Source organism: Felis catus, chromosome B4 (genome assembly GCF_018350175.1).
Source record: "Felis catus isolate Fca126 chromosome B4, F.catus_Fca126_mat1.0, whole genome shotgun sequence".
Taxonomy (NCBI): Eukaryota; Metazoa; Chordata; class Mammalia; order Carnivora; family Felidae; genus Felis; species Felis catus.
In genome coordinates this window covers 116,483,277-116,510,452 of record NC_058374.1, presented here as the reverse complement: position 1 = coordinate 116,510,452, position 27,176 = coordinate 116,483,277, and the positions used below count along the sequence as shown (strand labels likewise).

Sequence of the window (27,176 nt, the reverse complement as noted above, 5' to 3'; positions counted from 1 at the left end):
AACAACCTTGATAGATACTGGGTTCCTCATTTTCTATCACCCACCCAGGTTGATGTCCAACCCCCACCCACCCACTCCTGTCTTTAGCAAGAATTCTTCTATTAGATCAGTTTAGCCAAAACCACTCTTCTTTTTTTTTTTTTTTTAATGTTTATGTATTTTTGAGAGAGAGAGAGAGACAGAATGTGAGTGGCAGGGGAGGGGGAAGACAGAATTCGAAGCAGGCTCCAGGCTCCAAGCTGTCAGAGCTGTCAGCACACAGCCCCATGAGGGGCTCGCACCCACAAGCAGCGAGATCATGACCTGAGTTGAAGTCGGACGTTTCACTGACTGAGCCGCCCAGGCTCCCCAAAACCCTTCTTATCCCAGTGTTTCCTCTTAGTAATTAAATTCCCTCTTGCCCAGGCTATATTTGCAACTAAGTCTGGTTCTCACTGAGGTCTCTTTTCACCTATTGTGATAGCCAGGATTAAAATCTGTTTTTACTGCTTTAAATATTGTCTAGCTCTGGTTTTCACAGTATATCCCATGAACAAGTGAGGTATACATGTTAATAAACTTGTTTGTTTTTCTCTGTTAATGTATCTTTTAATACAGGGTTCTCAGCCAAGAAGTAGAAGGGTAGAGGGAAAATTATTTTTCTCCCCTATATTCCCTGTTTGTAAAATCAGTTCTAGAACACAGAGATGAGAAACTGCCTCATTTAGAAGGTGAGAGTAAAAATGTTCACAAATTGGAAGATTTAGTATTGTAAAGATGTCAAGTCTCTCCAAATCAATTGAATCTGTTGAATCAATCAATAGATTCAAAGCAATCCCAATCAGAATCTCACCCTTTTTTTTTTCTTAACTGAAATTGACCAGCTGATTCTAAAATTTACTTGGAAATGCAAAGGACCAAAAACAGCCAAAGCAACCTTGAAGGAAAATAAAGCTGAAAGGTTTATCCGATCAGACATTTTTTATAAAGTTATAGTGGTTAAAATAATGTTATTGGCATAAGAATGGTCAAATTGGCCAATGGAAAAGAGAGCATCCAGAAATAGAGCCACACATACAAGGTTTCCTAATTTATTACAAAGGCAACATGGTTGTTCAGTGGAAGAATGGTCAGTTGAGTAAATGCCAGGTTAACCAGACATCTATTTGAAAAACAAATTATGTTGACCTTTACTTGATACCATACAAAACTCAGTTCCACGTGGATGACGGATCTAAATGCAAAAGGTAAAATAAAGCTTTGAGAAAATACATTTGTAACCTTAAAGTAGGCAAATATTTCTTTAAAAGTACTAACTACAAAAGAAGGTTTAATTGGATTATAAGAAAGTTAAGAGCTTCTGTTCACTGAAAGGCACAATTAAGAGAGTGCAACGTATATCCTGAGATAAGATATCTGAGGTATATCCAACAAAGGGCTTGTATCATGTATACGTAAAGAACTCCTTTAAATCAGTAAAAGAGATTAACCCAATAGAAAAATATGCAAAAAACTTGAATTGGCTTTTCAAAAGTAGATAAACAATGGGTGGGGTCATAAACAAATAAAAAAGACTCTCAACTTCCTTATCAGGAAAATGCAAATTAACAGCACAGACCCTGCCTGGGATTCTCCCCCTCCAACTCTCTGCCCCTCCCCAGCTCTTAGGTACAGGTGTGTAAGTGTACATATGCACTCTGTCTCTCTTTCTCAGAATAAATAAATACACTTAAAAAAAAAAAACAACCAGACTGATATTAGCAAGTGTTGGTGAGGATGTAGAGCAACTAGACCTCTTATAGACTGCTGGTAGGAGTATAAACTGGTATAACTGGGTTGGAATATTTGGCAGTACCTACAAAAGGTAAACATATACATTTCCTATGACTCAGTAACTTCACTTCTAAATATATATACAACAGAAATATGTTCAACAAGGGGTGCCTGGGTGGTTCAGTTGGTTGAGCATCCAACTCTTGATCTTGGCTCGGGTCATGATCTCATGGTTCCTGAGTTCGAGACTTGCAATGGGCTGACAGTGTGGAGCCTGCTTGGAATTCCTCCCTTTCTCTCTGCCCCAAGTTAAAATAATAATAGTAATAATAATAAAGAAATACGTTCAACAAAACATACATACTAAGCAGCACTGTTCATAATAGTCCCGAATTGGATGCTACTCAAAGACCATGAACAGTAAGATGGATTAAAAAGCTGTCATACATTCACATGGAATACTACGGAGAAATAACAAATGCTCGCATGACAATATGGATGAATCTAACAAAACCAGAAAGAAAAAAAGTTAGCCAAAAAAGAGATATACAAATAGAATTGCACAGTGTATAAACTATAAAAATAGACAAAATTAAGTTCGTTATTCCAAGTCTGAATAATGGTTATATCTGAAGTGGGCAGAACTGACAAAGGAAATAAGAGGTAGCTTCTGGTGTGATGGTGATGTTCAGTTTCTTGATCTGGCTGCTGCTGCTTACATCGGTGTATCCAACATGTTAAAATTCATCAATCTGCACACACTTATGATTTGTACACTTCCCTCATTACTATTATGCTACAGAAAAGATTAATGTACATGACAAAAGGCCAAGTCAATTAAACAGCAAACTGGAAGAAATTTTCTACAATTTCTTACAAGGTCTAAGTAACATATGAAGAACTCATGCAAGCCAATTTTTAAGAAGCTAGCATCCAATAGGAAAATGGACCAAAAAAATACAAAAAGAAACAGGCAAGTAAAGAAATAAAAATGGTTCCAATAAATGCATAGAATATACACTAGAACAATGGAATGCTATTTTTCCTATCAAATTATCAAAGATTAAAAGAAACTAAGAAGGCTGTTGCTGAGGATTTGGTGAAATCAATGCTCTTATTCCTAATGGAAACATAAATTAGTATAACCTTTCTATATAAGTCTTAAAAAATTGTCATATCCTTTGACCCACTAGTTTCACCTCTAGAAATTATTCTAAGGAAAAATCAGAGTTGCAGTTAAAGATGGAATCATATCAGTGTTGATACAATGGTTATTTTGAAACAATATAATTATCCAATAATGGGAAAATGGTTATATTATGATAAACATGCATGCAGGGATATTATGTTATTAACAATATTTTCAAAGAGTAATGAATAGTTAGACTCATGATAAATTTAAGTGAAAAATACATTCAGAATTCTACGTATGATACATTTTGCTTTAAAAAATATCACGCATTAAACATACATTTGCATACAAAAAGTCTGTAAGAACACAATACTATAACGTTAACAGGGGCCATCTTTGGCTGGTAGATTAACAGATAATTTTAATTTTGTGGCTTATTTTCTATAATGAAATGTTCTTTGGGCATTCATTACTATTATATTCAGAAATCTAAGAAAATAGGGTAAAAAAAAATAACATCCGCCCAGTTTTCTTTACCCTAGAAATCTGAGCAACCTACATTTTTGTCTCTCCTTCAGCTCCCACATTCAATCTGTAACTGCTTCCTTGATTTTACCTTAGAATTATCTGTCCAAGCCATTATTCCATCATTTTTTCTCTCATTTCCAAAATTCAAACACTTGTCTTCCCTAATGAGCTCCTCCAATCCACTCCTCATTTTGATAAAATGGCCCTATCTTTCACTACTGCTACATTCTAGCCACATGAAGCCACTTTATATAGCGACCCTCCCACTCATGCCCCTAAAAAAATCCACACCAGGTACTTTCACACCTCCTAACCTTGGCATATTCAGTTCTTTCCCCGTAATGCATTTTCTCCTTTCTATCTGTCTAATCCGATTCATAGGTCAAGATTTATCTCCGGTATCATTTACTGGGTGTAGCTTCTCTGAGGCCACAAGAATAGACTCCTGTTTCCAAATCAATCCTCCAACGACAGTTTATACATATTTCAACATTTATCATTCTGCACTTAGTGCCTCGCTTTCTCACTGTATGGAATAGGCCATTTCTTTTTAAAAATTTCTTACAATCTATTTGGATGAGTGAACATAAAGCATACATATTTGCAATATATCTATAACGGGTGTGAATTTTCTCCTGCATCTGATAGATAAGTGGCAACAAAATACTCGCCATAGTGTGTGAGTGTGTGTGTGTGTGTGTGTGTGTGTGTGTGCGCGCGCGCGCGCGCGCGCGCGTGTGTTTCATTCAAGATGGCAGAGAACGTCTTAAAATAGTCCCACACAAAAGCACTCACACCCAGAGCCTCGAGTCAGAAGAACGGGCTACACCTAGCGCAACAGCAAAGGACAAAAGAATTAGACCTAGATGTTGATATGCCTCGGTCCTAAATACTCGCAATAGGTCCCACACATAGATTTTAAAACGTGTTAGAAAACGGGCACCTGCTGCCTTCATTACGAGGGCCACGCCTCGACCGTGAAGGATGACCTGAGGCGCTTCTGGATATTGACCCAAAAGATCGAGGACGAAAAAGGGGGAGGCTAAGTTGTATTCAGGAGTATCCAAAAGGCACGATAGGACCCCGCCCCGCTCGGGCAGAGTACGCCCGCGAGCATATCCATCCCCGGGGAAGGAACAAGCAGGGGGCGCCTGTCCACCGGCCTAGCAACGGAGCCCCAGCTGGGAATTCTGGGCGGGCCTGAGGCCGAGGCTGCCGCGGCAAGGGTGCCTGGAGCTACACCTGTCAGGCTGCCACCAACACTAGGCCCAGAAATCGCCGAGATTCGAGGACCTAGGCGGGCAGGAGCGTCACCCAATCCGTTGTCCCGGGATCGGCCCTTCGCCTTCCCCCCTGTCCGTCTCAAACAAAGGCAATCCACATCCACCGCCATTTTCCCCTTACCTCAAAAACCACCTCTTCGTCAAAGTCCGGTGTCATCCTTCTCCGCCATGCCACCCGCCTCAGCACGATGGGAAATGAAGGCGGGAGAACAGGCGGCACCACGGCGTCTGCTACCGACTGTCCTGTCTGTCCAGAAAACTACAATTCCCAGAATGCTTCGCAGCGCACGCCCCCTCTCAGGGCCACTTATTGGAGCAAAGGATGAGCGTGTGGGTGGGAGGGGCAGGAGCGGGAGGAAGCCCGAGCCCACTGATTGGAGGAGGTTGGAGCTATTGTCCGCCTTTTACGGCTGCGACGAGCAGGGGGCGCCTGAAGTACAGATTTTTTTTTTTTTTTTTTTTTTTTTTCCTGGAGCTGGAGTGGGGCGCGCGCCGGCGAAGCCGCGGTGAGCCCTGCTCGTGCCCGTGCGTGGCCGGTCCTCCCCGAGCTCTGCTGGGAGGCGCTCGTGCTCGCCTGCCCGCCGCCTGCGGCTCGCGCCCGGGAGCGCCGCTGGGTCCCTGGAGCCGGTCGCGTCCTTTGTGCGGCGCTCTGCTTGCGCCGCGGGACCTTCGGACGGAATGCGGCCCCTGGCAGAAGCTTTTCTCTTCTTGAAGAGAACTCTTGAAACAATGGACTGTAAGAGGAGCATGGATTGAGGGGGGCTAACGGGGAAGCGAGCTGCACAGGGAATCATGACTTCTGCCGCGGGTAAGTGACGGCGCTCGCGCTGCCGCTGGAAAGTTTCTAGCGAGCGCTGCTAGTCTTGGGCTCTGGAGCAACTTTCTCCTCACGGGTGGATTAACCGTGTTCCCCTTGCCTTTCCCGAGGGCTGTGGCAAGTACGGAGCAGACGGCGTGTGCTGCCGAATATTTTCGACCCTTCCTAACCAGAGGGGCTGGTTAGAAATCGTGTCTCTCTTGGGATCTCCCTTGAAACGGAGACCCGCATTGGGAGCTCTGCGCCAGGTGAATCACTAAATGTGAAGAGGGAAACATCTGCTCGTGTGTCCCAAAGTTTGGGCGACTTTGGCTTTGCGTGTGAAAATAGTTTAGATTCCCATGTTAAGAAATCAGTTATTCTAGGAAAGGGCAGTGTTCCCGGAGTGTTGAACTCAGCCACCGCTCTGAGTCGCTTTGAACCCAGTACCAACTGGAAACCCTGACCCTTATTAGATGCGGAGGTTTAGACATTGTGACTCCTCTCCTGGTGGTTTTTCCTGTTACCTGAGAAGCAGAGGAGTAGAATTGTCGATAGCAATGTTTTCCTCACCTCACCCAGTTTTTATGGTTTTTTTTCTGTTTCTACCTGGTTAGTCGAAGCCTTATTTTCTGTCTGCCTCCCATAGTCCTTTCTCTTCATCCAGATGACAAAGCCTGTAATTTACCTTTGTGTGAATTTTGAGCATTTTTTGGCGTTGTGTTTCTAAACAGTCTTAAGGGACAGTTCTTATTTTCCAACATGATTAGTAAAGTAATTGCTAATTACTGTTAAAAGCGCTTTAAAAAAAAAGCACTTTATAAGACTATAGGTTAGTTTTTAAACCAGAACTTAATAATGCATTAAGTATTGCGGATTTTTCTTTATGCTTTTGCCCATGTTTAAAGAAATACGCTTCATTAAGAATTTTGTAGTACAATAGTGTTAGGCTTCTCCTCAAAGCTGCTTCTAAAATCAGCACTTAAGTATGATCAATTTTTCTTTGCTTTTCATGGCATTTGTTTTAAATTTCTGCAACTTGAAGCTGTCAAACAGCACTCTCAATGTTCTGATTTGTATTATTTTTAAATCATAGATATATTGGAGTGTTGCATTGCCAGGTGTAATCAGATTACAGCTAACCAGGTAAAAAGTTAGCCAATAGGATAAGAAAGCAAGGAGTGAAGTATTCCTGAACATATTGCAGATCTTTCCTATTTAATGTTACATGTATGTATAAGAGATATGTTATCATACACTGTGAAAGGTTTATAAACTCTTTTCGTTACCAAGGGGAGACTTTCTACGTACTTGAGGTGAACTATTTTCATCTTAAATTTCTGTACCTCACCTTTTAATTTTTATTACTGACTCAGTCCACTTAAATTTAAAATGTTTAGAAATTTAAAAGTCTTGCCAGCCATTTTAGCTCTCACCTCCTTTGGAGTTTCAAACGCATTTAAAATATTCATACCTTAAATGTATTGTTTTCAATTCTAGTCCTAACAGTTTATAATGAACAGATCCAGGAGCATTTAAGTAAGTAAATCTGATTCAGGGCTCAGTCTGGAAGTTTGATTCTTTCATTTGAATTACCCTAGAATAGTGCAAGCTACTTTTATATTTTATCAACTTTACAATTAATCCACAGACATTTTTGTGGTGTTTAAAAGAACACTTCCTGTGTTTAGCTGAGTTACTTGGTTTTTATCATGGCTTGCTGAGAACATTAACTATCTTTTTGTCTGTTAAGATTTTTTATTCTTTATCATGTCTAAATAGAGAATATGGAAGAGAACTGGGGTTTTGTTTCCATTCTTATAAAATTATGTGTTTATCATTTTTGTAAGCTCTTTATGATGCTTTTTGGTACAATAATCAAATTAATTAAAACATTACGAGTGTTATTTGCAGTTGGGGGAGGGGGTGTTTGTTTACATTAAATCTAATCTGATGTATTTGGGATGGTTTGGCTTCATTTTTTAAAAATAAGATAAATGTAGAACATCTAAGTTATATGTATCCTGAAGAAGAGCTTTCTTCGTTTTTCTGCATCTGTGAAAGAGTAGGCCCGTAATAGAGACTTTAGAATTATTCTAGTCAGTATATGAAAAGGGAGAGATAATTATCCGTGTATATTTTGTATCTTTTAAAACATATACAGCCTCATTAATGTGCGTTGCCTTTGGGCTGGCCAATAGCTAAGAAGGTGTGCACATGTGAACCACAGCCATCTGTGTCTAACGGATGACGCGTATGTTTGTAATAGTAAAATGGTACTAGTGCTTTACTTTCTTACCTTATTTTTCCCTGAAGCCAAACAGCTGTGTAAATAAAAGATTTGCTGCTTTGCTCTACACTTTTGGGTCTAAATGTTGTTACAGTATTAAGATCCAAAGGTGCTGGGTTCATTTCCAAACATCATGCACTTATTTCAAGAGTGACATAGGAGCAGGCCATAATGACTTGTTATTTTTTGAGTTGTGTTTCTTTCAAGATAGAGCCACTAAATAATAATAATAATAATAATAATATAAATTAAATAAATGTAGTTTAATAAATTAAATAATTTAATTTAATAAATTTAATAAATTAAAAGGATTTTGGATATTGCTATACCAGTGACTTAAATATTTGCTCTTACTAATGATTAATAACTCATTTAATAATCCTACTGAAGTTGATTCCTGCTAACTTTTCAGAATATTATTCTACATTTAAATGGATATTGATTTTTTTTTTTTTTTTAAAGAAATTGTCTGTTACTGAGACCTGTTGAAGGGTATGTATGTGGCAGCTTTGACTATTCCCAGGCTCTATTTTCAGGACTGGGGATAGAGCATTATGTCAAAATGCCTCCTCTCTTGGAGCTTGCCTTCTAATGGTGAAGACTGACAAAGTCCTACTGAAGAAATATCATATAAAGATAAGGGACTAGAGAATATAAGGATTCTCCTGAAGCAAGGATCACAGAAGTTATAATCTCAGAATCATATAGGCTTTAGAAATCTGTTCAAATCCCTCATTTACAAGTAAGGAAACTGAGGCAACCAGATCTTCACAAAGGCACAGAATTAGGTTAGCCAGCTGAGTTATGTTAATCTGCTTCCTCCAATACATAGTTAACAGTGGTAAGCTAATGTTCACAGTCATCTGTTTAATTCAGTGAGTGAGCATTGAAAGTGTTAGGTACATATGCTATGCTGTGTTTGTCGGAAATCAACCACCACTCATACGTATTTGCTTGAATTTCTATAAAACTAACGGAGAACAGGTATTTATGGCCCTTGGATGCTGATATGTGTATAATATGCTGATTTGCTGATAATGTGTATAAAGCACATTTAAAGAAAATAGTGAAATTGTTACCAAAGAGTAAAAAACAATTTAATTAAAAAGCAAAAATTGATTGGTTAGATGGCCCTGAAGCTTTTGACAGGCTATAAGATTCAGAAAGTAAAAGATTAGTTCGATGAGACTGGATTTTTGTTTTTTGGGTTTGTTTGGTTTTTTTAGTTGTGGTAAAATACACATAAATTTTCCATCTTTATCATTTCTAAGTGTATAGTTCAGTAGTGTTAAATACCTTCATGTTGCCGTGCAGCCGGTCTCCAGAACTCTTTCCATCTTGCAAAACTGACTTTTTTTTTTTTAATTCCTTCAAAAATCCCAAAGATAAGATGTTTTAAGAATGGTTACAAAAATGAAATCAACATGACAGTTTGTCAGTTTTCATTATCTTGGATAAGGTGGGAGGTTGGGAAGAGGCCTAGGGCAATCGTACTTTCCCTTAAGACTTAATAGGTCAAGAGTTTAATTTAATAGACTATTATAACAAGGTTTATCATTAGGTTTTGAATGGTTTTACAATTTTTTCTACTTAAAAGTAATAGCATGTGTATTAAATACCTAAGTGAAATTGTGTAGCTTTGGGAATTTGTATTAAATTATTTTGGAAGTATTTTTTTATTATCTTCTTTATTATGACATTATACCAGGAATTGAATGAGAGGGCATATGTCATTGTGTGACCTTGGTTTGGGAAAATGATTGGTAAAAGGAAGTAGAGCACCCTATTCTCTCCCTCTCTCTCTACCCACCCCCCACACTTTCATGTCATATCTTCCCAAGTGTTGTGACTAATTTCCTTTGTTGAAAAGAAAATCATCACTAAATGAAGTATCAAAGCCTCTGTGTATTCAAGTACTTAATGTCCAACAGATATTTGGAAAGATTTATGGTTTTTGTTTAGTAAATTAAGTTTTTGTTAAGCATTAGATCCTGTTGGAGGAACAAACATGCAGTGTAAGAAGTATAAGATAAAATATTTTTACTTTAGGTCTCCTTGGGGAAATGTGACTAGGTGATAAGAGATAGTTTAGGTGGAAAAACCTAAAGAACTTTAAAAAAAATACAGATATTCGGGCTCTGTATATCTTTATTTTATAGGTCTTTTGAGTGAGGCTTTTATTAGGTACCTTTAGGATAGGATCAGGTCTGTATAAACCTAGCATTGTATAATAGGTGTTTATTAAGTGCTTTTTATATAATGTCAAGGGAGGATTGCTACAATTGAAATTGTGGTCATCTTTTGTGTGTGTGTGTGGTTATCTTTTAAATGTACTACAGTAGTCATTATTAATTAAGGGTACACAGTATATTCACATGTGGAACTTAAAAGAATACACGTGTCCAGGCTGTATTCCCAGAATCTCTGATTGATTAGATGTGGTGTAGAACCTATACACATGACTTTTTAAAAAATAAAGCTCTGAGAAGGATTATAATGAAAATTCCCAATGACAATTTCTGTACAGAGAAATCCAACTTTAAAATGAATCGAATAATACAGAAGAATTACTTTTGTTTTTAAGTTCGGAAAATTTTTGATTCCTGTATTCCTTTTTAAGATAGTTTTGGGGTTCTAGTGGGGTAGAATCTTGAGAAAAAGCATTTATAGAACTCTGGTATATCATTGAAGTTGAAGAATACTACTGCTTACTGAGAGGCAAACTTAAAGAGTTCTATCTACATATAACTTAGGCAAATTCACTCACTTAGCACTCAGCAAATGAAGTACTTTTCTTCTATAAGGGTCCCAAAAGCAGAAGCCAATGATCTCATTTAGTGTCTACTGAAGATATGGTAATCTGTTCTAGAGTTAGAAGAAAAACTGTTTTGGACTTGATAAGAAATGTACACTCTACCCAAAGCTTTGTATATTGGAATTGAAGGACAATTTAAGGAATTTTCGAGAGTTACGTTGACTCTTTAACATAATCTGCCTAGTAAGATGTAAATTCACCATTTTGTCAAAAAAAGTAAAAATGTTATCAAATTTAATCATTTATCATCTTTTGGGTTTTGTTTTTTGTTTTTGTCATCAAATTATTATTTTTTCCTTTCTAGAGATTAAGAAGCCACCAGTGGCCCCCAAGCCAAAACTTGTGGTAGCAAATAATAAGCCTGCTCCACCTCCTGTTGCGCCTAAACCTGATATTGTGATTTCTAGTGTTCCACAGTCAACAAAGAAAACCAAACCAGCAATAGCCCCGAAACCAAAGGTTCTGAAAGGCTCACCTGTTAGAGACATCGGGCAGTCACCATCAAGGAAAATCACTGTGAACCTGCAAGAGCATAAACAGGAATTACCTAAAAATGCTGACAACTCTAATTGTAAAAATGTAGGGCATCAGAGCAGCGATTATATTTTACCAATGTGCTCCTGTAATTCTCAGTGTATCCATAAACTTGGGAATAGAGAACATGTGTGTGTAAAGCAGCTTATCTTAGAGCCCCTGGAAATGCATGAAAATTTAGAAAATAGTAAAATTGATGAGTCCTCTTCAGCTATAAAAACAAGGAGTAAATGTGATTCTAACTTTGAAAAAGTCAAGAGCCAGAATGCAGTAGTTTTAAAGGCAAACATCCTAGAAGAGAAGCTTAAAGATGTTTTAACACAACGAGCATCACCTTTTATTTCCCTACAGAAGCACAGCTCCACAGACAGCCCAGAAATGACTGATGGCTATAATTCCAACAGACAATTCAGAATTGAGTTTGCAGACCTGTCACCTTCCCTGTCCAGCCTTGAAAAAGTTCCTGATCATCACCACTGCCACTTACAGATTCCTAGTGATGAAACTTATCAGCATAGCAGTGAAAAAAGCAATAGTTGCTTTCATTCATCTGAACAAGAAACTCTGGAAAATGATAAAAGAAGTACTTTTCCATCTTCAGATGGAGTTAGTAAGAAATCAGAAGTCAAAGATCTTGGTCCCTTAGAAATTCACTTAGTACCATATACCCCCAAATTTCCAACTCCCAAGCCCAGAAAGACACGGGCTGCTCGTCTGTTACGCCAAAAGTATATAGATGTTCCTAGTGAAAGTACTGAAGAACCAGAGAATTTAGACAGTAACCCTTCTTGTCCTTTAGAAGCTGGTTTGAAAAACAGTAAAATTGGTGTTCTTCATCAGAATGTTTTGTGTAACCAGGAACAGGTGGGCAAAGTGAAGCCAGGAAATAAAAGTGAATTGAATGTGGACTGCAACAGTGACAGACAAAATTTACTCAATCCACAGAAAGTTATGTGTCATGAAACATCTTCCTTTGAAAAAATAGAAACAGATTGTAATTTGAGTTCTGACACCAAGACAGTAGATGGTTCCAGTATGTCACTTGCTATGGACAAAGGGACCAGTTTTATAAGATGCAGTACTTTATCTATGAGCCTGCCTAAGCAACTCAAGTTAACTTGCAATGAACATTTGCCTACTGCCTGTAACCTGGAAGCGTCTGCCCCTCAAATGCAAAAAGAATCTATAATAAAAGGTGAAAGTTCCTCAAGAATTGTCCCCAAAAAACCTCAGAGACACAGCTTGCCTGCTGCAGGAGTACTTAAAAAAGCTGCCTCAGAGGAGCTGGTGGAGAAAATTTCTTATCCCTCAAATGAAGAAAACAATTCAGAGAAGGGTCTAGAAAGAAATCACCTTCGACATTTGTGTGCCCAAAACCATGGTATGTTGTCCTCCTTTGATATGACTAAACAGACTTCAGAAAAGCCAGTGTGGAAATTACCTCATCCTATTTTACCCTTTTCGGGGAACCCAGAATCCTTAAAATCTGTCACCATATCATCAAATAGTGAGCCTTCAACTGCCACGACTAAGCCTAGAGCGAAATCATTATCTGCTATGGATGTGGAGAGGTGCACTAAGCCTTGCAAAGACTCTCAAAAGAAGAACTCTTTAAAGAAGTTGCTGAACATGAAACTGTCCATCTGTTTCATGAAGAGTGACTTCCAGAAATTTTGGTTCAAGAATAGCCAAGTTGGAGATACAACCACAGGCAGCCTCTCAGGTGGGGAGCGGAAAGGGATTGAAAGTGATTGGCATGGCACGTTGGTAGAAGAAAAGAAAAGTAAGCCCATCAAAGCATACTCTGCAGATAATTACAGCCTAGAATCCCAGAAGAAGAGGAAAAAGTCTCGGGGCCAGACCAGTGCAGCTAATGGACCAAGATCTGAGTCTTTGGATGACCAAATGCTCTCCAGGGAGTCATCATCTCAGACACCTTGCAAATCTATTACAAGTGGCTATGCACCAGAGTATGAAAATATACGCCATTATGAGGAAATACCAGAGTATGAGAACTTGCCATTTATTATGGCCGTAGGGAAAACTCCCGAGTTAGAATGGCAAAATTCCAGAAGCATGGAGGACACAGATGCAAATGTGTATGAGGTAGAAGAGCCATATGAAGCTTCAGATGGCCAGCTGCAACTTGAACCCAGACATCAACATTCCAGGTAACACTTAGGTGCCAGACAGGCACTGCGCTTTAACTGAAATTAACCTGCAGCAACCCTGTGAGATGGGGAAAATCACTTGGTGAGAGAGTGGCTTAGTTAAGCATATATTAAATTATTCCAAACTACAGTATTATTTTATCATATAGCCAGAATGGATGTTTTCAATGCAAGCTTGAAGTAGTTGAGTTATTTTAGTAGCTGATTCAAAGAATTTGACCCAGTGGTAGTGTAGATAGTACAAGAGAGACCTAGAAGAGCGAGTTTGCAGGGCCTCCAAAGCACTAACTTAGAAGTCATAGCAGGAAACTAGGAGAGGAAATTGGCCAGTTCAGTGAGGTTTATTTGTTAGGTGTAGGAATCTGTAAAGTTTGAAATCCATGTGTTTGCCTATGGTGCCCTTGTCAGTTAAAACCTCTAAATTTGCAAAATTTCCTCTCTGATATTAGTTATTTTGCTTGTTGAGGACTAATTGCTGACTTCATATGGACATAGGAAAAATGCAGGAAGTGGAAAGGTACTATCCTTCTTTCTCAGTTTTGTATGTGTACATGCTACCTCTGATATACCTACCTACTCCATCTATCTTATTAAAACCTTGACCATCTTTAATGGTCCAGCTCAGCAACCACTGGCTTCATGAAGCTTTTACAGACCTAGTAGCAAGTGTTTATTTCCTATTCTGATCTCCCTTTTATGCTGTGGTATCCTTACAGCCTTTCTCTGTGTGTTTTATGGTGTAATTATTTATTGGTATGTCTGATGTTCTGTTTTTAGTTTTAAGCTCCAAGAAGACTTTGAGTCATACCTTTTTATCCTTCATGAGGTCAACCAAGGGGCTGAGGAGGAATGAGTAGGTGTTGGTTGGATGATAAAATGAATAAAAAAGAGGCAAAAAAAAAAAAAAAAAAAAAAAACCCCAACCACTGCAGCTGCTTTTTTCTCTGTAATCACAAAGAGGGGCCTTTGCATTGCATTTAAAGTGTTTTGTGTTTAACAAAAAGCACATAGACCCTTTTTGAAGTCTTCGTGTTCTTATATTTAAACCTCAAGCCTTTGAATACTCAGATCTACAGTGGGACTTTTGTAGAAATGTTAACATATATGGCACGTAGTAGGGGCTTAAAGGATTATCAGGAGAATTGAATAAATAAAAATGTCAAGCAAAATCTTAGTGTACCAAGTAAAATTGTTCTAATTTCTTTTAGCTTACAGATGCTCTCCTAACATTTTTCTTTACTCATAAACCCTGTCCTTCCTCCTTTGACCCATGAAAGACTTAGCCTCCCTTGCCTAACTTTTCTCATAGCTGACTCCATTCTGTTTACAACTGTCTCCTCTGAACGTTAGTACCTAGGCAAAAGCCTTTTCCTTGGCATAAATATTTTGACAGAGAATTGAAATTAAGTGTCCCAACTTAAAAAAAAAAAAATGTATTCTCATGCTTGCTCTTCTGTCCATGGAACAGTTTTGTTGGTATTGCCCTCCTTTTAATATTCTTTTGTATAGTGAATAGTGTGTCTGTGAGAAAGGGAAATTAATTTGGCTTCTTTATGGTATACTACTGTCCTTACCTAAGATGAAGTTTTTTTCTTGAAACTGGAGGTTTGGCCATCCCATTGGCCCTCAGGCTTAAATCTCAAGGATCTGTCATTATTGCTAACACCAGCTGTAAACTTCTGGAACGCAGCCTTTTTCTGCTGTTTCTTACGCAGGGCGCTTTGCTCTGGTGGTGGTGGGAAACGTGGTTGGAAGGGGTTAATGTACACAGCCAGCCTGTGCAGCTGGATGGCATTCTTAAGGAGGGTTCTTTCTCAAGGCCACAGGAAACTGAGGGCGGCTTTGGACAGGTTACAGGCTGTCAAGTAGGGCAGTCTGGTGAAGAGTGAGTGAGCTCTGCTTTTGAATTAGCTTTCCACAGAGATTTTTGTTTAGGCCTGGAGCAGGGAGCCAGGCTTGAGACTCTTGAAATGTGCCAGCTGAATCAAAAGCCTTCAGTCATAGGGTCAGACTAACAGCTTTTCCTGGGAGGTTGTACCTTTTGTAAACAACATTGAATAGACAGAGAAAGCAAAATCCAAGCCCTCATGAGGAGGATACCTGGACACCCTAAAATAAGGTAAATGAGAAGTGGGACATACATTTCAGGTGAGTTGAGTGGATCCAAATGGAAATCCTGTTTGGTAATCTAGCTGTTGAAAATATAGAGACCTCTGCCTTGCAGTAGTTAAAGTCCAACCCAGTAAAGTTCTAAAATGATTAGAAAAAAACACATTATGAACCCTATGTAAGATCGTTCTGCTGGAAAGAGTAGACAAGTGTCTTTAACAGTTTCTCGATCCTCACGGAAGAGATTCTGGCTCTTTCAGAGGAGATTGGCTTACAGAGACTTACTCATTTTACAGAGTCCACATATATAATCAACCAGATTCTGGATTAGTAAACAGACACTGCCAAGCTATGGTCACCTTCTTTAGAAGACAGATGTTTCATGAATCCAACAGCTTAATATTTACTAATTCATAACATGTTTGTCATTTATCAGGAAATAATTGTATACAGTCCCCAGTTACAAATAGGATTGTATTCTAAAAGTTAATTGTAATTTGGAACTCAGAGTGTATTGTCCAAAGAAACAATTTTGGAAACATTGGTAAAGGACTCAGTTTAGCACCCAAATTATATTAACCATTACTGTACTGGCTTCCACTTCCCTTGTCCTGGGTGAATTCTTCCCTCTCAGCTTCTCTTTGTGCTGAGGCAGGAGCATTGGCCAGGGTGGGGTTGAGCACCCCCATGTCAGAGAAGCAAATCCACTGAGTCTGAGAGGCAGTGTTTATGGAAAGGGTGAGGTGACTAAAGAATGAGGAAATCGGGGGCTGGGTTTGCTTTGAGAAAGACTGTAAGGCATTGGGAGTGATAAGGAGAAGGGAAGGGCTGGGTGATTGGGATTTAGAGTGCAGTGGATTTTCTTTCCCTCCTTTCTCCTCACTATTCCTATCCCTCCTCTCTTTCCCTCCCCATTCTCCACTGCAGGATTCTGCTAATTGGGTTTCTGACCTCAGGCAAGAGTGAGTAGAGGAAACTGGAGGAGGGGAGTTGGCTGCTGTGAGGAGTGGTGCTGGGAAGCCCTGCAGCCAAGAAGGGTGAATAGCCAAATGTGAAGGTAAAGGAGGGTGAAGGGAATACCCCTGGCCGTAGAAACTGTAGGTTTTGGTGTTCCCAGATGGGTCACCGTTTGCTTACTGCCCTGGGTTCTCAAAAGCAGTTTTGTTGGGAGCCAGATTGTGAGAAACTCTGGAGTATTCTGGTGCCTTTTGGGTATAGTTAGGAGCTCTCTTACCTGAAATATTTCAAACATGATTATCCTCAAATACATAGCAGGCAGCAGGCCTTTCTGTCTCACTGGCATGCAGGTTAATGAGTGCTTATTTATTAGTATTATTTAAGAAGTTTGATTTTCATAGGGAAGTTTGTAAATTTGGGCTGTTAATATTAAAGAGTTATAGACAAATTAGCAAAATAATAGTGTGCCAATATGGGAATTTTCCTTTTGAAATTGTAGTGGATTTCTTAACTCTCTAACCAAGAAAAACTTTCCCTGGAACCTTTCTACCTTTTTCCTCTGTTGTTTAATTCTTATTATAAGCACTTCAAAGAAAATGAATGATTATTGAGTTTTCCTGGGTAACCTAGCAAGCCCTCAGTTTATATATTCCACAATATTGACCCATGTGTAGAGCACTGTGCCTTCAAAAGTGAAAGGAGAGTGTCTACTCCCCAGAGTTTCTGTCCAGTGAGGCAGCAGACAATTACAGGGCAGCATGGTTTTGTGATTCCAAACTTTGTCTGAGTTATACCCCAAGAAGGGTGTTAAAGATGACTTCACAGGGCACCTGGCTGGCTCAGTTGGGGAGGAGCATGCAATTCTTGATCTCAGGTTTGTGAGTTTGAGTCCCAGGTTGGGTGTAGAGATTACTTAAAAAAATAAATTAAGATAAAGATGACTTCACAAAGGTGCTAAGACTAGACCCAAGGCTTATAAAAATGGTCAAGATTGAATTTGGCATTTAGGAGGTCGTTTTTTAACCTTGATAAGAACAGTGTCAGTGTTGCTCTAGAGGAAGAAGCCAGATTGCAGACTGAGGAGGATTTCAAAGAGAGGAAATGGAATCAGCCAATGTAGATGGCTGTTCTTGAAACTTTGCCCAGAAGTCCCCATCACTTGACAGGTTTGGATTTATCTTTTGGTTTTCCTCAAGCACCAAGATTCAAAATAAAATAAACTTCAAAATAATTTCTTCTTAATCAGTAGACCCTCATTTCTGATGAAGGAAAGTATTAAGTTTTTTGTTTGTTTTCTCCCCATTTTAAGCACAAAACTGGGCTTAATGAGCTGGCCAAATGACAAATCGTCTAAAATCCTGTTATGGCTTCTGTGTTGTAAATCATCAGACCTAGTCTCTCTTGGGTTGCATTTACCATCTGGTGGTAGTGTTGGATTTTAATGTAATGATTAAAGTATAAATCAATAGCCCTAATAAGCATTTCCACCTTATTGTAGCACTGATAAGATTATGCACTGTTAGAGGGTAAGGGTTAGGACTCCTGGATCTCAACAGAAGCCTTTTACTGGGAGTTATTTACAGCATCATCAGCTCAGGAAATATCAAACATTTGTATGGCTCTTTAACTTTGGCTTTCTTGTGTTGGAATCATAACCTCACAATTTTGGCAAATCTGTTTGTTTACATACTTACCCTGCATTTGAAACTGCAGCTAGAAGCATTGGATTTTATTTCTTGGCAATAAAGCTTTTCTTTTTTCCTTTCAAATTAATTATTAGCAATTAGTGAAATTGCAGTATTCTTTCCAGCGCTGTCACTTTGGTCTCATTTTTTGCCAAAACAGATAAGTGATATTTTATCAAACATTATGCTTTTCTGTGGTGGAATGTCACTTTATACTTTTGGATGCATATTTTTAGTCAAGAGATAGAAGAACAAATATCCTAAATTATGATTGTGTGTACACACATACATCCTGTCATGGTGAAAATACATTGAGTTGAGATAGATGATATTTGCACATTTGGGGGGTGGGTGGCATTATTTTTAGAGATGATTGGTTTTCCATTGCTAGATTTTTATTAAATTTTTGAATAGTAAAAATCTAAAAATTTTGTAATTTAGCCAAGGATATCATAATTTTGCTTTTTAAAAGTTAATAATCAATTATATCAGTGAGACAGAAATTGCTTTGCAAAATGAGCTTCTGACCTATTTCCTAGAAACACATTCTCAGTGTGAACCTTTTGGGAAAGGACACCTGTGGGGAGGGGACAAGGATGGCCTTCATTGTTTTCCTAAACATTTTTAATTCCTGTAAGGACCTGATTGGTAAAGATAATCTGGTAATCCATCAATCTGTAAATGGATTAAGCCTGTTAATAGGATGTTTGGAACTTAATGCATTTTTGCAATAGAAATAACTGTGAGTAGGTCTTAGGTTCCTAGCCAGCCCACAAGAACTTACTTAGCTTCTGATATGTGAAAAGTGCAATGGAAGTTAATAGCAAATGAAATTGTGGCAATACCAAAACAGAACCATAAAATAAGATTTTTGTAACTTTTAAATGCCGTTACATTCAAGGAGGTGTAAAAGGTAGTGTGTTGAGGAACTTATTAGGAAGGAACAGGATGAAGAAGTGGAGAAGATGAACTTTGGCTCACCATTCCTCCAGGTGGTTCAGGGGAATTCCAAATCTAGGCTCATGTTCTTTTGTAGGGTGATGAGTGTATTCATATTTCAGGTATTCGTAAGTAATGCCTGTGCTTTGTATATTACTTTTGTAAGCTTTCTGTGTTCTTCCAGACATTTCTTTTAAATGCATCATCTTTTCCTGGAATTACATAGATTAATTTGGTATTTAGGGCAAGCCCTTTATTAAAAAAGTAGACGTGTTTATATGAGCCTATTTATTTTAATACTTTTTTGAAACTATATTAGTAGCGAAGTGTAGCAAAGTGTGCCACAACTCAAAGAGCAGTTTGAGTTGTAGCACATTTGGGTGTAGGAAGCTACAAAGTAGATGTTTTTTTTATTAAATTCTGAGTTAAGTTCAAGAACTGCACTGCCTAGTTTCCTCTGGGTGGTATAGAAAAACTACTTTGGATTAGTCTGAGTCTGGTAATCGTGTTTGTGGATCTCTGAAGGTTAAAAAAAAAAAAAAGTATTTGCAAGTAGTTTTGACGTCAGACAGAGATAATCTATCTTTGGAATTATAAAAATTGGGTTGACCAAATAGACTATCAGTGGAGTAAAGTGTGATGATAGTATTTCCAGGAAGAACAGCTGTCTTCTGCATTTCTCAGCCCTTCTTGTTTGCATGTATTATAGAGCCATTTTGGTTCCATATAAGCATTGGAGTAAGGTTGTATTTGGTGTTATCATACCCTTTTATACAAGAAGAAATCGAATCACGGTGATGGTGACTTCAGGAAAAATGGACAATTAAAATACAATGAGATTCGTGATTCTGAGCCCTAATGTCCAAGTGTCTGTTTACCAGACTCTCCCATTTATCAAAGTATTTTGGTTTCTGCTTCAGGAAAGGTGAAATAATAAACACTGAACAAAGAAAATCAGTTCCCCCTGAATGTTTGGATAAAAATAAAAAGGAAAACAAACACATTTAGCCTTTTTCTGTTTGAAATGGTGTAACTGCTTATTCTTGAGCTCCCGTGGATTCCATAGAAAACTTTGTTTTACTTAGATCATATATTTTTTTGAAGTCAGTTTCTTGGTAACATATTTTTGACAAGTTGATATACTTTGGCATATGTTAGTATCATCTGAAACATTAGGAATTAAAGAATAGATTTGGTTTTTGATAAATTTAGAATAGCTCGTTCTTTTTTCTTTCTTCATCTGAAAAGTAGTTCCGATTTGAACTGTTTGGCAATTGTAATTTCAAGTCCAGGAAAGTTGGTGTAATGTATACAGAAGGAATAATTGGTGACTTTTTTTCTGTCTTTTCTCTTGGTCTTTAGATGTATCTGCAGTCACAAGTAAACAGATATTTCAATTTAAATGAGTAGCTGTTTCATTTCTTAAATTTTCTTTGCATAGTTCCACTGTTGGAAACATGAGGGAAAAGCACAGTTCCTCACTACTGCCTTTTTAGGTTGTGGGAAGTACTTGGGGTGGGAGGGAGGGATGAATAATGAGCTCATTCATGAGTCCAGATATGATTTATTTGGTATCACGTTTGGGTGAGGAAACTTAAATGGGGACCTTTTGGGTATTTTGAGAAATTTGGAAAGTCATATATGTCTTTTAATGGTTCTAGGTTAAATGTAAATTTTAGAACTAATAGAGTCGTTACAAATCATCCAGTGCAGTCTCCTCATTCACTGATGAAGCCAAGCCCAGCAAGACATGCTGACTTTTTCCACGCCACAGAGATGGGAAATTGCAAAACCAAGACTCCAACCTGCTGCTTCAGAATACCACATTGCCCCTTCTAATGCTGTTGTGGAACCATTGCAGTGAAAGTCAGCAAGATTTAGAAAACTCAAGTGATCTTAGTTGTTGAAAAAAGGTTTAGGTTTGCTTGTGACATTGCCTATTTTCTTCAGTTATGACAGATATTGTTATCCCTATTAGGAAGGAGGGCTGCACACAGCTTATGAACACAGGATTATATGGCTCGTGTTGTTAAGATGATTTCAGGTGATTTCAGAGAGATAAGAGCTCAAACTAAGCAGAAACTTTGTAGCCAACAAATATCTGTGCTACTAATATATGTTAACAAAACTTTCTTCCCTCCACTATCTGACTCCCCATCAATCCAGTTTTTTGCCCCTCACCAAAAGTCTATCAACCAGGTAATATCAAGGATAAGAAATGATCTTAACATCAAATAGCACAGACTCTATACTAAATAGTAATAGTTACTATTTACTCAGTATTTCTGCTATGCCAAGCATCATGCTAGGAGCTCTCTCATAGTCCCTTCTATCCTATAAGGCAGATATTATCTTCTTTTACAGATGAGGAAACTAAGACTTAATGAGTTTTAAGTAACTTGCCCAAGGGCACGCAGGTATTGTTTGGGTGAACTCAATATGGAACCAAGTTCTTGAGACATATTGATTTTAAATCAGGATATGTTCATATTGTTCTGTGCTGTGAGGCATTGGTTTTGCCTTTTTTTTTTTTTCTTTTTATGTTTGATATCGGTAGAGGTCTGTGAATCTTCTCTCCAGGAAACCTTGATGGACAAAGTATTTCTGTCCCAAATTTGTTCACTGTCTAGAAGGAAAACACAAGGACACCTGCAGTGATATGTATAGACGTCACTGAGCATTTTCAGAGGCTCCAGATTTTTCATGCTAGAAGAGCTCATTGGTTGGAAAGTTTTTGTGGTTAGGAAATTGATGTTGCAGTGTTTGGAAACTGAACTATTCATGCCATATTTGCATTTAGTCAAGGTAGTGGTGTTAAAATGGGTTCCTGTCATTTAGTACCATTTTATGGGGAAATTAATGACACTGGGAGGACTATGCATGTCTCATATTTTCCCACTGATTTACGTGAAAGTTACTTTTTTACCTATTATCACTATTCCTGATTTCATTCTTTGTCAAATACTTTCTGACCTCTAAAACACTGTAGTTTAATAGTTAATTACTATTTATGGATCCCCAAAGTAAATAATTTTGTAAGGCTGAAATACCTTTTATAATAATATATCCTTATTATCGTAATGAAAAAAAACAGATTTAAATGAATGGTAGGGGATTTTTTCCCCCAAAGAGGCAGGTGATACACTCTCTGGTTGAATATTGGAGGAGATAGGATTTCTGCAGTCTTGTGAATTATGAGAGGGCAAGACCTGGAAACTGGACAGGGAGCACATTCAGTTGGGCTATAGATTGAGAGAAAATCTTAGATGAGCACTGCTAGCATCATTTCTGGGGCTGCTGACATAGGTCACAGTCACTGGCTTCATCTACCAAGAGGCTTGTGGAATATACTTCCAAGGTGACACTGATCATGATGCCTCTGTGACTTTTTAATTTGGCATCTTGTATTCATTCTGCCTAGGCTCAACTGAATTTAGCTAGTCTTATTTTAAGCAAATAAATGCTGAAAGTCATGTAGAAAACATATTTAAATTCCTTTTGTGTACACCCTGCTGGGCATTTTAACACTGTGTCTCGTGTAAAATAATTCCAGTGCTAATTATGGCTTCTCCAAAGCAACCTGGTAAGTAAGACCTATACTTGGGTATGAAAAGTAGATACATGTATATGAAATAACTCAAACTGAATTATAGGACTTCTGATAATTCAGACTTCTGATATATTTGTAGTTTTTTTCTCTCAATCCAAATTAATTAATCTATCCAGAAATAACTCCCCAATTGGCTCCATTGTGAGGATGTCTCATTACCAAAGAGCATGTAAGTATGGATTTTTTAGTCTACAGATGTGGATACATGTTTCACTGCCCTGTGTCACTTGTTTCCTGCCTCTCCTCTTCAAATGTTTTGTGCTAAAACAGGATGAAGAGGGGATAGTGGAGTGCCATGCTCTGAAGGCTTTTGTTATAGGAGCCTGCTGAAATCCTGTTGGCCTCGATCTGCCAGTTTTCCATGACTCCGATTCCCAAAGACTCCTACCTAATGACAGTTGATTTAAAAGGCATCTGATTCCCATGTAAACACAGTGACATTTTAACTGCTAACGGGGATATTTTGAAGTCATTTTATTCCATAGCAGATAATCAACTACTTCAGAGACCGTTGGTATTTTAGATTTTATTTTATAGAATTTATATAGAGAATTTTGGTAAAATATAGATTTTACTTTTATAGAAATTAATAAACTTAATTCCCCTTGGATAAACCAGAAACCAAATAATTACCACTTACTACGTCCTTCTCTCAGGCTGGTCTCAACATTTGGAAATGGGGGGCGGGGATAGGGGAATTAGACAAGAAATCAGAGAAACTAAGGAGAGTTCCTATTCACAAGGAATTTACAATCTGGTTTATGACTTTTTTAAGTTGAAAGTGTTACTGACATAACTGTAGATTCACGTACAGTTGTAAGAAATAGTACAGGGGCAGGGTGTTTGGGTGGCTCAGTTGGTTAAGTGTCCCTTGGTTTTGACTCTTGGTTTTGGGTCAGGTAATGATCTCACAACTCATGAGTTCAATCCCCACGTTGGGCTCTTCACTGAGGGTGGAGCCTCCTTAAGATTCTCTTTTTCTCCTTCCGACCCTCTCCCCAGCTCACGCTATCTATCAAAAAAAAAAAAAAGTTTTCTCTTTTAAAAAAAAAGAAAGAGGGGCGCCTGGGTGGCTCAGTCCATTGAGCATCCAACTTCATCTCAGGTCATGATCTCGCAATCTGTGAGTTTGAGCACCGCATCGGGCTCTGTGCTGACAGCTCAGAGCCCAGAGCCTGCTTCGGATTCTGTGTCTCCCTGTCTCTTTGCTTCTCCCCCATTTGCGCGCACGCACTCTCTCTCTCTCAAAAATAAACATTAAAAAATTAAAAACAAAAAGGGAACGAGTACAGAGAAAAACTAGTATCCTTTTACAAGTTTCTCTTCATGGTAACATTTTGTAAAATTATAGTAAAATAGCACAACCAGGATACTAACATTGATACAATCTGTTGGTCTTACTTAGGTTGCCCCAGTACTTGTACTCAGTATGTATATATGTATTTAGTTCTATGTAATTTTGCCACGTGTTGGTTTGTGTGTCTGCCATCACAGTGAAGATGCTGAGCAATTCCATCGTTGCAAAGATCCCCCTTGTTACCTTTTTATAACCACACCCACCTCTCACCCATCTCAGTCCCAAGCTTGGCAACCAATAATCCATTTCAAATTTTTTGTCATTTCAAAATGTTATATATAATGGAATCATAATTCATTCAGCATCATTTCTGGAGATTTCATCCAAGTTGTTGTATGTCTCTATAGCTCTTTCCATTTATTGCTGAGTAGTAATATTCTAGTTAAAGGACATCCAGTTAAAGGGCCATTTCTACTGTTTGGCTCTTAAAAATAAAGCTATAATCGACATTCATGTATAGGTTTTTGTATGAACATATGTTTTCATTTCCCTGGAATAAGTACCCAAAAGTACAATTACAGGTTATGTGGTGATTGCGTGTTTAGTTTTAGGAGGTGCTGCTTCCTAAACTAACCTCCTAAACTGTTTTCCAGAGTAGCTGTACCATTTTACTTTCCCACCAGCAGTGTATGAGTGGTCCAGTGTCTCTACACCCCCTTCAGCACTTGGTGTTTGCCACTTTTATTTTTAGCCATCCTGATAGGTGTGTAGTGACATCCCGTTGTGGTGCAGTTTGCATTTCCTTAATGGTTAATGATGTTAAATATCTTTTCATGCACATATTTGCCATTTATATATCCTCTCAGGTGAAATCTCTGTTTCTTTGGCCCATTTTCAAGTGAGACTTTTTGGTTTATTGTTTTTTTCATGTATATATTTTTTAAATTTTATTTATTTTTGAGAGAGAGAGAGACAGAGCATGAGCCGGGGAGGGGCAGAGAGAGAGGGAGACACAGAATCCGAAGCAGGCTGCCGGCTCTGAGCTGTCAGCACAGAGTCCGACGCAGGGCTCGAACTCACAGACTGCGAGATTATGACCTGAGCCGAAGTCGGACGCTCAACTGACTGAGCCACCCAGGCGCCCCATTGGTTTATTGTTTTTAAAGAATTATCTCATAATTAAGCATCATTTGGTGCCCTACTCCCTAGAGAATAAAATTCAAACTCTTTACCTTAGTAAATAAGACTTTTTGTGGTCTGGCCCCAGTTGGCCTTTGTAATGTCATGAGTTTGCCTACCTGTATAAGATTGACCAACATTCCTAAGCACCCTGTTCTCTTTCATAGCTTTGTTCTACTACCTGACACACCCTCCTCCAGACAGATTATCTTTCATCCTTCTAGACCTAACTCAAATGTTACCTTTCACGGAACTCTCCCTTTCTAGTGTAGGAAAGGTAAGAAAATACCCCTACCTCTTCCACCTATCCCCTTGTCCCACTTACCCGGTTCTGTTTTTCTTTCTAATAACACTTTCTTTTCCCATCAGTATATTATCTGTTTCCCACTTCTCTCCACTACTAAAATACAACCTGCATGAATGAGTGAAGCATTTAACTTTGTTACATCACTTTCTCCCCCGTGCCTAGAACAGTGCCTGACGTGCCTAGAACAGTGCCTGACGTATAATAGGCACATTGTAAATAGTTCTTGAAAGACTGAGGAAGTGAATTTGTGGATACTTGTGTTGCCACTCCCTTCCATAGCATGTTACCTAACATACCCTGTTTACAGTGTAATAAAAGTAATAGCTACCATCTACTGTATTGATTGTATACCAAGCAGTACAGGTCACCCCTTTCCTTCGTCTGCTTTTGCACAGCACTACTTTCTTATTCTATCCTAGCAGTTTGTTAGCCTCTCCCTACCACTCCCTCCAAAAAAAGAAACATAAGATATAAGAAATATAAGAATAAATATTGTAAGCATCTTTGTGTCCCTGGCCTCAGCAGATACCTGGCACAAAATAGGTGGTCACATCTGAGTAAATAGTTGTCAGGTTATATATTGCTTTTACTTGTGTGAGGTCAGAATCCAGCTGCATTTTGAGTAAACCAGTGTCCCACTGACTAGGCTTCCAGAATGCACAGGAAACATCTGTTAATTTTGGAAAGCTGTTACACTGATTTGGAAAATTATTGCTATTTGCTAAAACAAAGCTCCCTTGAAGAAGAGAAATTGGGCTAAAAGACCTCACATGAGTCTGTCTTTATTAGATAGTGAGCATCCTTACATGTTGTAGAATTGTTAAGCAAGAAACTTTCCATTCCACTCACTCCACTGGTCCTGTTACGGACCTGCAGAAAGAAGCCATAGGCCTAAATTCCCACACGAATCAAAAGCAATTTTTAACAGTCTCTCAAAGTATGTATCTTAAGGTGCCTATCGTGATGTGATCTGCGATTCAGAAAATGCAGATAATTTAATACTAAAAAAAATATTTTTATAAAACTCTTCTTAAATGAAAGATCTGTCTCTATGTCTTACATGTAGTAAGAAAACTGAAAGTTAAAAAATAAAAATCTAAGCGGTTTGTAGGTACCCAAAGGAGTTAGCCAAACTGTTAGGATGTCCCAAAATCAAGAGCTTGGTGAAGGCCTTGTGCAATTTTTATATATATGAGGAAATGATTAGAGTGGTTTAGCTATAGAAAATGTGCTTTCTCTTATGGGGTCAATTACCCATATCATTATTTTAGGGTTTGAACATCTGGTCTGCTGAAAGATGTTATTTAAACTCTGTTGTCTGCAAATAAAGTATATTATCAACACCAATCTCGAGTAGTTGGGTATCCAGATGAGAAAAATATAAGAATCTTAAATAAAAAAAATTATGAAATCTGGGGCACCTGGGTGGCCCAGTCGGTTGAACATCTGACTTTGGCTCAGCTCGCAGTTCATGATTTCAAGCCCTGCGTCAGGCTCTGTGCTGACCGCTCAGATCCTGGATCCTGCTTCAGATTCGGTGTCTCCCTCTCTCTGCCCCTTCCCCACTTATGCTCTGTCTCTCAAAAATGAATAAATGTTAAAAAAAAATTTTTTTTTAAACTATGAAATCTTCTAGAAAAATGTTAACTTAAGAAAACTTTTTACCCTTATCTTTTAGTGTTCTCACTATACAACAGATAAAATCTGATGTTCTAGCTATTAAGAAGACCAATAAAATATAGGATATGTTTGTGAACTTGTACAGATAACCTGAGAAAGCTATTTAATAGAT

General features: G+C 38.3%; 2 protein-coding genes across 13 annotated transcripts in view; one reads left to right on the top strand and one right to left on the bottom strand.

Annotated features, from left to right (window-relative positions):
* Nucleotides 1–4,976, bottom strand: part of VEZT (vezatin, adherens junctions transmembrane protein) — a 78,388-nt gene extending 73,412 nt beyond the window's left edge. For all 9 annotated transcript variants that reach the window (XM_023257322.2, XM_023257318.2, XM_023257319.2 and 6 more), the window contains exon 1: nucleotides 4,817–4,976. In XM_023257322.2, the coding sequence (XP_023113090.2) occupies nucleotides 4,817–4,852 (36 nt within the window). In that variant the 5' untranslated portion in view covers nucleotides 4,853–4,976. The remainder of the gene's footprint in view (nucleotides 1–4,816) is intronic.
* A 204-nt stretch (nucleotides 4,977–5,180) lies between these two features.
* FGD6 (FYVE, RhoGEF and PH domain containing 6) overlaps nucleotides 5,181–27,176 on the top strand; it is a 117,546-nt gene continuing 95,550 nt past the window's right edge. For all 4 annotated transcript variants that reach the window (XM_019835364.3, XM_003989119.6, XM_019835363.3 and 1 more), the window contains exons 1-2: nucleotides 5,181–5,503; nucleotides 10,901–13,301. In XM_019835364.3, the coding sequence (XP_019690923.2) occupies nucleotides 5,488–5,503; nucleotides 10,901–13,301 (2,417 nt within the window). In that variant the 5' untranslated portion in view covers nucleotides 5,181–5,487. The remainder of the gene's footprint in view (nucleotides 5,504–10,900; nucleotides 13,302–27,176) is intronic.